This window comes from Salmo trutta, chromosome 16 (genome assembly GCF_901001165.1).
Source record: "Salmo trutta chromosome 16, fSalTru1.1, whole genome shotgun sequence".
NCBI classification, from domain to species: Eukaryota; Metazoa; Chordata; class Actinopteri; order Salmoniformes; family Salmonidae; genus Salmo; species Salmo trutta.
This window is the reverse complement of record NC_042972.1, coordinates 35,923,666-35,936,714: the sequence shown is the minus strand read 5'-3', so window position 1 is coordinate 35,936,714 and position 13,049 is coordinate 35,923,666. Positions and strand designations below refer to the sequence as shown.

Here is a 13,049-nt window from a genome sequence, read left to right as displayed (position 1 = left end):
CAGGGACAGGCCTCTAAGGTTCCATCTATCACACACACACACACACACACACACACACACACACACACACACACGCCAGTTAGTATCAGGGACTTGTGTCTGAGCTTGCATAGAAGTAACAGTGTGAAGTAACAGAAATAGAAGAGACATGAATGCTTGGTATTTGGTTTCAGTCAACTCTGACATGTACGCAAACCTATAGTGCTTGGTCAGCAGTCGGCAAGCCTACCAGAGAACTAAGCAGTTCAGCTGATATGAGTAGCATGTCTACAAAACATATTGAGTTGCACCCCTTTTGTCTTTAGAACAGACTCAATTCATTGGGGCATGGACTCTACAAGGTTTCGAAAGTGTTCCACAGGGATTGTGGCCCATGTTGACTCCAATGCTTCCCACAGTTGTCTATGTCATGGAAAGAGCAGGTGTTCCTGATGTTTGGTACATTCACTGTATATGGAGCAAACAGTGCTTTTGTAACCACTGATAATAAAAATTCAACATTTTAAGTTATGCCAATGACAAAACATCTGCATGACCTCAAATATGTATGTGATCATCTCTCTCTTTCTCTCCACCTCTCTCTCTCCCTCCCTCTCTATCTCTCTCCCTCCTCCTCTCTCTACCTCTTTCTCTCCCTCCTTCTCCCTCTCTCCACCTCTCTCTCTCCCTCCCTCTCTGTCTCCCTTTACCTCTGTCAGAGTGAGGAGAAGGTGCGCCAGCTGCAGGAGTTGTTAGAGTTGGCAGAGCAGAGACTGGCTCAGACCATGAGGAAGGCTGAGACACTACCAGAGGTGGAGGCAGAGTTGGCACAGAGGGTGGCAGCCCTCACCAAGGTAACAACACACAGTCACAGTCCTAAACATACGGTGGCTGGATGTCAATCGAACCCACCATAGCAATCTTGATGCACGCACACTTGTTATTCTGACAACAGGAAGGTATCTAGCTGTAAGGTGAAGGTATCTGGTAATAGTTGTAGGATTTCACAGTAACCAAAACAATAACTAACCAAAACAATGTGAAAAAGAGCTCGGTGTGTAAATACTGGAATGCAGCTTTGATTGAGTTGAGTCTTGTGTCTCCCCCTGCAGGCCGAGGAGCGACATGGCAACGTTGAGGAGCGACTCAGACAGCTGGAGTCACAACTGGAGGAGAAGAACCAGGAACTGAGCAGGGTGTGTGTGTGTGTGTGTGTGTGTGTGTGTGTGTGTGTGTGTGTGTGTGTGTGTGTGTGTGTGTGCGTGCGTGCAGTCTTGCCCTGCAGGCTTTCTCTGGCCTCTCTCTGAGTGCAGCATAGGCCGACGCTTCACATTAGCCTGGTCCCTTGACTTTGTCTCTTCATGTTCCCTCACACACACACGTAGTGACGCCTCTAGCACTGAGATGCAGTGCCTTAGCTGCGCCACACGGGAGCCCCAGAGTGAGGGATGCATGCCAGCAAAGCCACTACACAACACAACACTAAACAATACATTAATTGCACTATAACAGTGACAAACTGTGCCCACAAACTGTTGGGGCCTACATTAAGCTGTCCCAACAGCAGAGTCCCAACAAGCAGACCCAACACCTTACCACTGCTACACCAGGCTATTTCTCGAAAACAGGTTATAGGCTACGTTTCCTACCAAGGCAGAACAGTAGGTGAAATTAAGAGGGGAAAATAGGGTGAGGAACATGGGCTACTAACAGCTTACTACACAACATACACTAAGTATTACTTTCTTAGCTACAGTATACAATACATTTTTGGAATCACCTTGTTGTGCTGTGCTCACTTGAACATGAAGGTGACGTGGCAGTCCTTTGTCATCAAAGTCTGGCATTCTCTGGATTTATGGTGCTTTCAAGACAACTGGGAACTCAATAAAAAACAAGGTTGAATCATGATGTCAGTGATCTTCAGGTCGGAGCTCTAGAAAGTGGCCCGAGTTCCCAATTTACAATTCCGAGTTGGATGACCGTTCACAGTCGGATCTCGTTTTTTTTCCCCGAGTTCCCAGTTGTCTTGAACTCACTGAAGTCAGATTTCCCAGTTCCAAGTTAACAGTTGTTTTGAGCACGGCAGAAATAATGCTGGATTGACAGCATGGCCAATGTTGAATGTCTATCATTTTAAGCTTAGAAAAGAGATCCTTAAACCCAGAATGGGGACCACACAACCACTGCACTGAATAGCAGACTAGTGATTGCTTAGCAATGCTTGCAGTTAGCCGCTGATTCCTTCCAAACCACTCTTTGTTGAATTTGCGATTTACAACTTTATGTGTAATGTTTATGTCCAATGGCCGATGAGCACTGAAGTTTTATCTATAATTTCTCTTCATTATTTCTCTTACTATGACAAGGATTAAAAAGGACTTGATTCATGATGATGACTACTAGCTAAGATTTTGAAAGTATGATGTTGAGTCCAATCAAAGCTACTGTAGATATAACGTGATTTGACGTCATTTTATCTGTGGCCAATGACCTTGAACCTTCTTGGATGGGCACTTCTAATGTAACTCTATGGCAGCACCCAAGGGGCTTGAATTTTCTAGCTCTACCCTTAGATTCGGCAGTGATGTAGTGTCCCCATGAGTGACAGAACACTGAGACAATCACGGCGCAACTAAAGAACATTCCCATTAACATTACCCCTAAGCTCCTTATTTTCCGCTGGCTGCCCCACCACCATAGAAAGCATTGAGCTAGGCTGAAACTGTCATGTGCGTCGTAATGATCGGACCAAACTGCAGCGGGGATGTGAATCATCTTCTTGATTTATTAAAGAAATGAACACTGAACAAAAGCACAATGAAAAACAGTCCTGTAAGGTACTAAGACTATACATGGAACAACCACCCACAAACACAAGAGAACATAAACCCACTTAAATATGGCCTCCAATTAGAAGCATCGACAACCAGCTGCTTCTAATTGGAGGTCGGTCCCAAAACTAACATAGAAATAGAAAAACTAGAAAACCCACATAGAAATAGAAAACATAGAACATAAACCAAAAACCCCGAAACAGAAAACAAACACCCCCTGCCACGCCCTGACCAAACTACAATAACAAATAACCCCTTTTACTGGTCAGGACGTGACAGAAATACCTGCATTTTGGAGCTGCCTTACTCAAGAAAACAAAAAAGAGACCATGTTTGTAGGGAAGCTTTATTAACTAAAATATATATATATTTATTTTACATTGTTTGCAAACTGATATGTGACAGATATGAATGCCAAAATAACATGCAAAGCAGGCAAGTCCACCTGCTCAGTGACTTTCAATGTGTCACCGTCATAGGATGCCACCTTTCAAAAAAGTCAGTTTGTCAACTTCTGCCCTGCTAGAGCTGCCCCGGACAACTGTAAGTGCTGTTATTGTGAAGTGGTAGACCACACAAGCTCACAGAAGAGGACGACCGAGTGCTGTAGCGTGTAGCGCGTATCGCGTAAACATTGTCCTCGGTTGCAACATTCACTACCGAGTTCCAAACTGCCTCTGGAAGCTACGTCAGCACAAGAACTGTTCGTCGGGAGCTTCAAAAAATGGGTTTCCATGGCCGAGCAGCCACACACAAGCCAAAGATCACCATGCTTAATGCCATGCGTTGGCTGGAGTGGTGTAAAGCTCGCCGCCATTCGACTCTGGAGCAGTGGAAACGCGTTCTCTGGAGTGATGAATCACGCTTCACCATCTGGCAGTCCGACAGACGTATCTAGGTTTGGTGGATGCCAGGAGAACGCTACCTGGCCCAATGCTTAGTGCCAACTGTAAAGTTTGGTGGAGGAGGAATAATGGTCTGGGGCTATTTTTCCAGTGAAGGGAGATCTTAAAGTTACAGCATACAATGACATTCTAGACGATTCTGTGCTTCCAACTTTGTGGCAACAGTTTGGTGAAGGCCCTTTGATGTTTCAGCATGACAATGCCCCCGTGCACAAAGCAAGGTCCATACAGAAATGTTTTTTCGAGATTGGTGTGGAAGTATTTAATTGGCCTGCACAGAGCCCTGACCTCAACCCCATCGAACACCTTTGGGATGAATTGGAACGTCGACTGCGAGCCAGGCCTAATCGCTCAACGTCCGTACCCAACCTCACTAATGCTCTTGAGGCTAAATGGAAGCAAGTCCCCGCAGCAATGTTCGACCATCTAGTGGAAAGCCTTCCCAGAAGAGTGGAAGCTGTTATAGCAGCAAAGGGGGGACCAACTCCATATTTAGAGTATCACACACTCACTATGCCTTGCTTTATAAATATGAGCCGAATCCACACATTTCCTGCTGCAGCCTGTTTCCCTACCCCACAGAGCTCTGACTGGCTGATATATTTAGAATTGGAATAATTCACGCATGTCTAGTTTCTCTCTCTCCATGTGAGCTCATGAGTATAGTTAAAGTAGATCTATGAGGAACCAGCTGTGGTTGAGATATGATGTTAAGGTAGTGTTTCCTTTGACTGCATAATACAATGTTGTCAAATCAAGTCCTTTCTCTCTCATTCTGTTTTCTGGTGCTGTGCTCATGGAGTGTATGGAGTGCTTCTGTATGTGGGTGACAATAGTCATGAACTTTTAAACCTCTCTCTCTTTTTCACTCCCTTTCTCTCTCTCCCTCCCTCTCTCAGGCACGTCAGAGAGAGAAGATGAATGAAGAACACAACAAGCGTTTATCTGACACAGTAGACCGTCTGCTCACTGAGTCTAACGAGAGACTGCAGCTTCACCTTAAAGAACGCATGGCAGCACTGGAGGACAAGGCATGGCACGCAACACACACACACACACACACACACACACACATACACACACACACACACACACACACACACACACACACACACACACACACACAAATATGACGTACTCAGGCCTCTAAACTAGTGATTCCCAAACTATAGCTGAACAGTGATGTCTTTTCCTCTTCCTGTTGGTTCCAGAACTCCCTGATTCAGGATCTGGAGAACTCCCAGAAACAGCTGGAGGAGTTCCACCACACCAGGGTGAGTCAGGCCTGGACACACAACACATGAACAACGCAACACACATCCATCTATGCATCCAACGTTCTATTCATTAACCTTTTCACGGACAAACATGACAGACAAATTATGGATAGCCACATGTATTGGATGAGAGTTGAACTGTTACAAATATTGTGATTGGACATTGATGTTGTTCAATCCCACAATGCCTTTCTTCGTCAGGAGCGTCTGATTGGTGAGATTGAGAAGCTGCGGAATGAGATCGACCACTTGAAACGCCGGAGTGGAGCGTTTGGAGATGGATCACACCCACGGTACACAGACATACACACACAAACACACACACTATACACACACACACTAGTCCCACACTTGCCCCATACTAGCACCCTATACTGACCAGGTTTTCTCTGTATGTGTGTGTGTGTGTGTATAGGTCTCACATGGGCAGTGCCAGTGACCTGCGTTTCTCAGTGGTAGAAGGGCAGGATGGACACTACAGCTCTGCTGTCATCAGACGGGCACAGAAGGGCCGCCTGGCAGCGCTACGCAACGAACCCAACAAGGTAACCACATACACACAAGCACACACACACACACGTACACCACACACCCACCACACACACACACACCACACACACACACACCTGTGCCAAACTTGGTACTCTCCCCTGTGCCTGTGTGTCCAATTTCTGTGCCCATCCCAAGCTATGTCATGAAACACCACATATGCCCCCCTCTCCTCCCTTTTGTTAGTGTCTCCTCTCTTCCTCCTCTCTTCCCCTCCTCTCCCTCATGGCCCTGACGAGGGCAGTAATATGGCTGATGGTTGTTAAGCTTAACACACTGCATTTGTCCCTCATTACATACAGCTCTCACCTAACCAATGCTTCTCTCTCTGACCCCTGCTACCTTGGACGTACGTATGTGTGATGTAAGTGGTATGTCTTTATCAACATGTGTGTTTATAAAGTGTTTAAATATATGAGGTGTGAGTGTGGATTTGTTTGGGTATCTGAGCAGACTGTGTGTAATCTGATGTGTGCGATGTGTAACTGTCGTACAGGTGTGTGTGTGTGTGTGTGTGTGTGTGTGTGTATCTATCGTAATGGTGTGTGCGGTGTCTAACAGTGTTTGTGTATTTACCCTACAGGTGTGTGCGGTGTTTGAGCAGGAATACTCGTCTCTACGTGGCAGTGTCAGTCACCTCCTGGGCAGTGACGTGGAGGCGGAGTCAGACCTAGATGATGATGTTAGCTCCGTCCTCCTGTCACCCAGCGGCCAATCAGATGCACAGACTCTGGCTCTGATGTTGCAGGAGCAGCTGGATGCCATCAACGAGGAGATCAGGTAGGAGAACACACCAACACAGACAACTATCGCAATACCCACTATCTCCCTCCCTACCTTCCACCATAATATCTCCAGCATTTTCCAGAATCTGAAGCCTTGGCTTCCTCCTTTCCTGAGGGTTTTGTTACTCCTAGGCAGAGCGATGTGCAAATTCTTTCCCCCATTTTTGATGTACCATTATTCTTTAACTCACACACCCAGGGAACATGCTTTATACTGCTAGTTATTATGTGTGTATGATGTAGTTATTATGTGTGTACGATGTAGTTATTATGTGTGTACAATGTAGTTATTATGTGTGTATGATGTAGTTATTATGTGTGTACGATGTAGTTATTATGTGTGTATGATGTAGTTGTTGTGTGTGTATGATGTAGTTATTATGTGTGTACGATGTAGTTGTTGTGTGTGTATAATGTAGTTATTATGTGTGTGTGATGTAGTTATTATGCGTGTGGTATGTAGTTATTATGTGTGTATGATGTAGTTATGTGTATATGATGTTGTTATTTTATGTTTATGATGTTGTTATTATGTGTGTATGATGTAGTTATTATGTGTATATGATGTAGTTATTATGTGTGTATGATGTAGTTATTATGTGTGTATGATGTAGTTATTATGTGTATGGTGTAGTTATTATGTGTGTGTAATGTTATTATGTGTGTATGGTGTAGTTATTATGTGTGTATGATGTAGTTATTATGTGTGTATGGTGTAGTTGTTATGTGTGTACGATGTAGTTATTATGTGTATGGTGTAGTTATTATGTGTGTATGGTGTAGTTATTATGTGTGTATGGTGTAGTTATTATGTGTGTATGATGTAGTTATTGTATGTGTATGATGTAGTTATTATGTGTGTATGATGTAGTTATTATGTGTATATGATGTTGTTATTTTATGTTTATGATGTTGTTATTATGTGTGTATGATGTAGTTATTATGTGTATATGATGTAGTTATTATGTGTGTATGATGTAGTTATTATGTGTGTACGATGTAGTTATTATGTGTATGGTGTAGTTATTATGTGTGTGTAATGTTATTATGTGTGTATGGTGTAGTTATTATGTGTGTATGGTGTAGTTATTGTATGTGTATGATGTAGTTATTATGTGTATATGATGTAGTTATTATGTGTATATGATGTTGTTATTTTATGTTTATGATGTTGTTATTATGTGTGTATGATGTAGTTATTATGTGTATATGATGTAGTTATTATGTGTGTATGATGTAGTTATTATGTGTGTACGATGTAGTTATTATGTGTATGGTGTAGTTATTATGTGTGTGTAATGTTATTATGTGTGTATGGTGTAGTTATTATGTGTGTATGGTGTAGTTATTATGTGTGTATGATGTAGTTATTATGTGTGTATGGTGTAGTTGTTATGTGTGTACGATGTAGTTATTATGTGTATGGTGTAGTTATTATGTGTGTGTAATGTTATTATGTGTGTATGGTGTAGTTATTATGTGTGTATGATGTAGTTATTATGTGTGTATTATGTAGTTATTGTATGTGTATGATGTAGTTATTATGTGTGTATGGTGTAGTTGTTATGTGTGTATGATGTTGTTATTTTATGTGTATGATGTTATTATGTGTGTATGACGTAGTTATTATGTGTGTATGATGTAGTTATTATGTGTGTATGATGTAGTTATTTTGTGTGTATGATGTAGTTATTATGTGTGTATGATGTAGTTATTAAGTGTGTATGATGTAGTTATTATGTGTGTATGATGTAGTTATTATGTGTGTATGATGTAGTTATTATGTGTGTATGATGTAATTATTATGTGTGTGTGATGTTATTATGCGTGTATGATGTAGTTATTTTGTGTGTATGATGTAGTTATTATGTGTGTATGATGTAGTTATTATGTGTATGATGTAGTTATTATGTGTGTAAGATGTAGTTATGTGTGTATGATGTAGTTATTATGTGTGTATGATGTGTGTATCATGTCTGATCCCACTGTACTCTCTGGTGTTTAGGATGATCCAGGTGGAGAGGGAGTCTGCTGACCTCAGGGCAGATGAGATAGAGTCTCGTGTGAACAGTGGTAGCATGGACGGACTCAACGTTACACTCCGCCCCCGAACCATGCCCACCTCAGCCACTGCCCAGTCCCTGGCTTCCTCCTCGTCCCCTCCCACCAGCGGACGCTCCACCCCCAAACACAACACCCACAACGCCAGCCACCAGCTGGGAATCATGACCCTGGTGAGACGCCGACATGCACTTAACCATCAGAGAGGACTGACCTGAAAACATGTTTGGATTGATGTACTCACACACAATGTTTACAGTGTGAAACAAAAAGTCACTCAACTGCTGCTTATTCATTCTCTCTTCAGTAACCCCAGTAACTGGTTTTGATTGTATGTCTAACAACTGGTTGTCTCTAACTATGTGTTGGTGTGTCTGTGCCTCCCTCCTGTCTTTAACAGCCTAGCGACTTAAGGAAACACCGTAGAAAAATAGCAGTAAGTCAGTTTTCTCTTTATCTACACAACTAAGAGAGGCAGTACAGTTCCCAGATATGGAGAGGTACTAAAATGAACACAGTTTTCAAGGTTGCGATTGGAAGGACAGGATCATTCCCGCTGGACAAGGTGTTGTCACAGCCTCTCTGAGAAAGCTCCTATTTGAAGCCTCCTGACAGATAAAGGTGGCTTCACTCTTTCTCACCTCTCTCTCCCTCCAGTCTCCAGTGGAAGCTCGTGAGGACAAGGCTACTATCAAGTGTGAGACGTCTCCCCCCTCCTCCCCCCGCAGTCTGAGACTGGAGACCAACTTCGCCCAGCTCACTGGCAGTCTGGAGGACGGACGAGGGTACACACACACACACACACACACACACACACACACACACACACACACACACAACCCCCCTCCCCCACATACACACACATTCTTTCAATCCCACTTATACTTTGTGTCTCTCTCTCTCCCTCACTCACTCTCTCTCTCTCTTTATCTCTCTCTCTACAGGGGTAAAGCGAAGAAGGGCATCAAGTCATCTATAGGTCGTCTGTTTGGGAAGAGCAAGGAGAAGGGCAGGATGGAGGGAGGAGGGACACTGGGGAGGGAGGGACAGCCTCTGCCTGCCCTGATGCCGGGAGGTAACGCAGCTGGACCTGTTTCTGTGTCTCCTGTAGGCTACTGTATGTACAGGTATATGTGAGTGATGCTATGTCTGTTGTGTTGTGTGTCTCAGTAGACTTTGAGATGAGCATCGGAGACACCATGACTCTGGGCAAGCTGGGCACACAGGCAGAGAGAGACCGCAGGATGAAGAAGAAGTAAGACCTTTACCTATCACTCACACACACACACACACACTCTTTCTCTCTCTGTCTAAATGCAAGGTCAATTGGTGGTGTCTCTGTCAGTTGAATTGTGAATACATTTTGGAAGCTGTGAAACCCTGGCCTCACTCTGTTCCATAGTGGAATAAAACATTCATGTGCTCCAGAGGCCATGCCAACGTTAGTTGTTTGCTCTCCTCTCTCTCTCTTTCTCTCTCTCACTCCCTCTTTCTCCCCATTTCTATCTCTCCCCTGTCTCTGTGTCAGACATGAGCTGCTAGAGGAGGCCAGGAGGAGAGGACTGCCCTTCGCTCAGTGGGATGGACCAACTGTGGTCTCCTGGCTAGAGGTATAACCTCTAACCCCTGACCCCTAACCTCCACCACAACCTTACCCTATCCCTAGCCCTTCAGATTCCCCTAAACCCTACCCTACCTTAACCTTGTCCTACCATATAAATCACCTGGAGTGTTATACTGTGTGAGATGATGACGTTGATGGTGGTGGTGATGATGAAGAGGATGCTCTCTCTCACCAATGTAGCTGTGGGTGGGTATGCCTGCCTGGTATGTGGCAGCGTGTCGTGCCAACGTGAAGAGCGGTGCCATCATGTCGGCCCTGTCTGACACAGAGATCCAGAGGGAGATTGGCATCAGTAACCCCTTGCACCGCCTCAAACTACGGCTGGCCATCCAGGAGATGGTCTCGCTAACCAGCCCCTCAGCCCCACTCACCTCTAGAACGGTACACACACACACACACACACACACACACACACACACACAGCCTCTCTGTACCGCTCATGGTACACACACACACACACACACACGCACACACACACACACACTGCCCATCACCTGTCACTTCACTGGCCCTGTAATGATAGTGCTTTTGGAGTTGACAGTACTCTTCACTCTGTCCACTGTGCTGCATGGGGTGGAACGTGAAACCTACTCTCTCAACAGTGTGCCAGATACTGCCTGCCTGACACTCCCTCTCACTACAGACACTGTACGTGTGTGTGCGTGCTCTTCTTTGTGTCTGTCTGTAATTGTGTGTGTGTGCGTGCTCGTGCGTGCTCTCCCTCTCTGCACAGTCCTCCGGAAATGTGTGGTTAACCCATGAAGAGATGGAGAACCTGGCTTCCTCCACTAAAGCGGTCAGTGCCATCTGTGTGACCCCCTCCCCACCACACACACACCACACACACCACACACATCACACACCCACACACACTCTGCCCCGCTGTGCTACACATATGCCTGCTTCCGCAAACGCTCATCCCCAGCCTCCTACAACTACAACGCACACTGCCTGCTTGTTTGTGCCTGGGTTAGCATGTCTTTGGTGTACCATATTAGGCTCTGTTGTTTTGATGGGTTATTGTGTGTAGATTTATGCTGGTTGTCTGTTAGGTTGTGTTGGGTGTTGGGTGTGTTGTGTTGGGTGTGTTGTGATGAATTTTGTCTCAGCATTCTGGTGTTAAAGTTGTACCTGGTCGGTTACATTGGTGCATGGGACTCATATCACTCAAAATGTTATTTGTCAATAGACCTTACAGTGAAATGCTTACTTACAAGCCCTTAAGCAACAATGCAGTTTTAAGAAAATACCTAAAAGAAAGTAAGGGATAAGAATAACAAATAATTAAAAAACAGCAGTAAATAACAATAGCGGTGCTATATACAGGGGTTACCAGTACAAAGTCAATGTGTCAATGTACGGAGGCACCAGTGTCGAGGTAACTGAGGTAATTATGTTGCCATACCAGGCAGTGATGCAACCCATCAGGATGCTCTCGATGGTGCAGCTGTAAAACCTTTTCAGGATCTGAGGACCCATGCCAAATCTTTTCAGTCTCCTGAGGGGGAATAGGTTTTGTTGTGCCCTCTTCACAACTGTCTTGGTGTGCTTGGACCATGTTAGTTTGTTGGTAATGTCGACGCCAGGGAACTTGAAGCTCTCAACCTGCTCCACTACAGCCCCGTCGATGAGAATGGGGGCGTGCTCGGTCCTCCTTTTCCTGTTGTCCACAATCATCTCCTTTGTCTTGATCATGTTGAGGGAGAGGTTGTTCTCCTTGCACCACATGGTCAGTCAGGTCTCTGACCTCCTCCCTATAGGCTGTCTCATCATTGTCAGTGATCAGGCTTACCGCTGTTGTGTCATCAGCAAACTTAATGACGGTGTTGGAGACATGCCTGGCAGTGCAGTTATGAGTGAACAGGGAGTACAGGAGGGGACAGAGCACGCACCCCTGAGGGGCCCCCGTGTTGAGGATCAGCGTGGCGGATGTGTTGTTACCTACCCTTACCACCTGGGGGCGGCCCGTCAGGAAGTCCAGGATCCAGTTGCAGAGGGAGGTGTTTAGTCCCAGGGTCCTTAGCTTAGTGATTAGCTTTGAGGTCACCATGGTGTTGAACACTGAGCTGTAGTCAAAGAATACCATTCTCATATAGGATGTTCCTTTTGTCCATGTGGGAAAGGGCAGTGTGGAGTGCAATAGAGATTGCATAATCTGTGAAGCTTTTGGTGCGGTATGCAAATTGGAGTGGGTGTTAGGTATGCGTAAATGGCTGTAAGGGAGTCAGGCGCAGGAGAGCAGATATTGGGTAGCAAACGGAGCCTTTTATTTAGGCGAACCAAAAACACACGGCACAACGAACACGAAATACAATACGGTTGACATAACCCAGCGCAACCAGTCTAACGTGCGTATACATGAAACAATAAACAATCCCACACAAAGACATGGGGGGAACAGAGGGTTAAATACACAACAAGTGATTGAGGGGATTGAAACCAGGTGTGAGGAAAACAAGACAAAACAAATGGAAAATGAAAAGTGGATCGATGATGGCTAGAAGACCGGCGACGCCAACCGCCAAGCGCCGCCCGAATAAGGAGAGGACCCGACTTCGGCGGAAGTCATGACAGTACCCCCCATTGACGGGTGGCTCCAGCAGCGCGCCGACGCCGGCCTCAGGGACGACCCGGAGGGCGAGGCAAAGGGCGATCTGGATGGAGACGGTGGAACTCCCGCAGTATTGAAGGGTCCAACACGTCCTCCACCGGAACCCAGCACCTCTCCTCCGGACCGTACCACTCCCACTCCACGAGGTACTGAAGGCCCCTCGCCCGACGCCTCGAATCCAGTATAGAGCGAACAGAGTACGCAGGGTCCCCCTCGAAATCCAGAGGGAGCGGAGGAACCTCCCGCACCTCAGACTCCTGGAGCGGGCCAACCACCACTGGCCTGAGGAGAGACACATGGAACGAGGGGTTGATACGGTAATCAGGGGGAAGCTGTAACCTATAACAAACCTCATTCACTCTCCACAGGACTTTAAATGGCCCCACAAACTGTGGGCCCAGCTTCCGGCAGGGCAGGCGGA

The 13,049-nt window shown here is 45.5% G+C and overlaps 1 protein-coding gene across 11 annotated transcripts in view; it reads left to right on the top strand.

The window, feature by feature from the left end:
• The window catches only part of ppfia4 (PTPRF interacting protein alpha 4), a 110,472-nt gene that overhangs the window by 82,418 nt on the left and 15,005 nt on the right, over positions 1-13,049 (top strand). For 6 of the 11 annotated variants that reach the window (XM_029694186.1, XM_029694184.1, XM_029694180.1 and 3 more), the window contains 15 exons: positions 699-833; positions 1,092-1,175; positions 4,621-4,752; positions 4,933-4,995; positions 5,200-5,291; positions 5,414-5,543; positions 6,131-6,327; positions 8,338-8,566; positions 8,794-8,829; positions 9,051-9,178; positions 9,338-9,468; positions 9,564-9,648; positions 9,922-10,003; positions 10,198-10,398; positions 10,751-10,813. In XM_029694186.1, coding sequence (XP_029550046.1) covers positions 699-833; positions 1,092-1,175; positions 4,621-4,752; positions 4,933-4,995; positions 5,200-5,291; positions 5,414-5,543; positions 6,131-6,327; positions 8,338-8,566; positions 8,794-8,829; positions 9,051-9,178; positions 9,338-9,468; positions 9,564-9,648; positions 9,922-10,003; positions 10,198-10,398; positions 10,751-10,813 — 1,788 coding nt within the window. The remainder of the gene's footprint in view (positions 1-698; positions 834-1,091; positions 1,176-4,620; positions 4,753-4,932; positions 4,996-5,199; positions 5,292-5,413; positions 5,544-6,130; positions 6,328-8,337; positions 8,567-8,793; positions 8,830-9,050; positions 9,179-9,337; positions 9,469-9,563; positions 9,649-9,921; positions 10,004-10,197; positions 10,399-10,750; positions 10,814-13,049) is intronic. The other 5 variants (XM_029694182.1, XM_029694179.1, XM_029694183.1 and 2 more) reach the window with 4 other exon arrangements.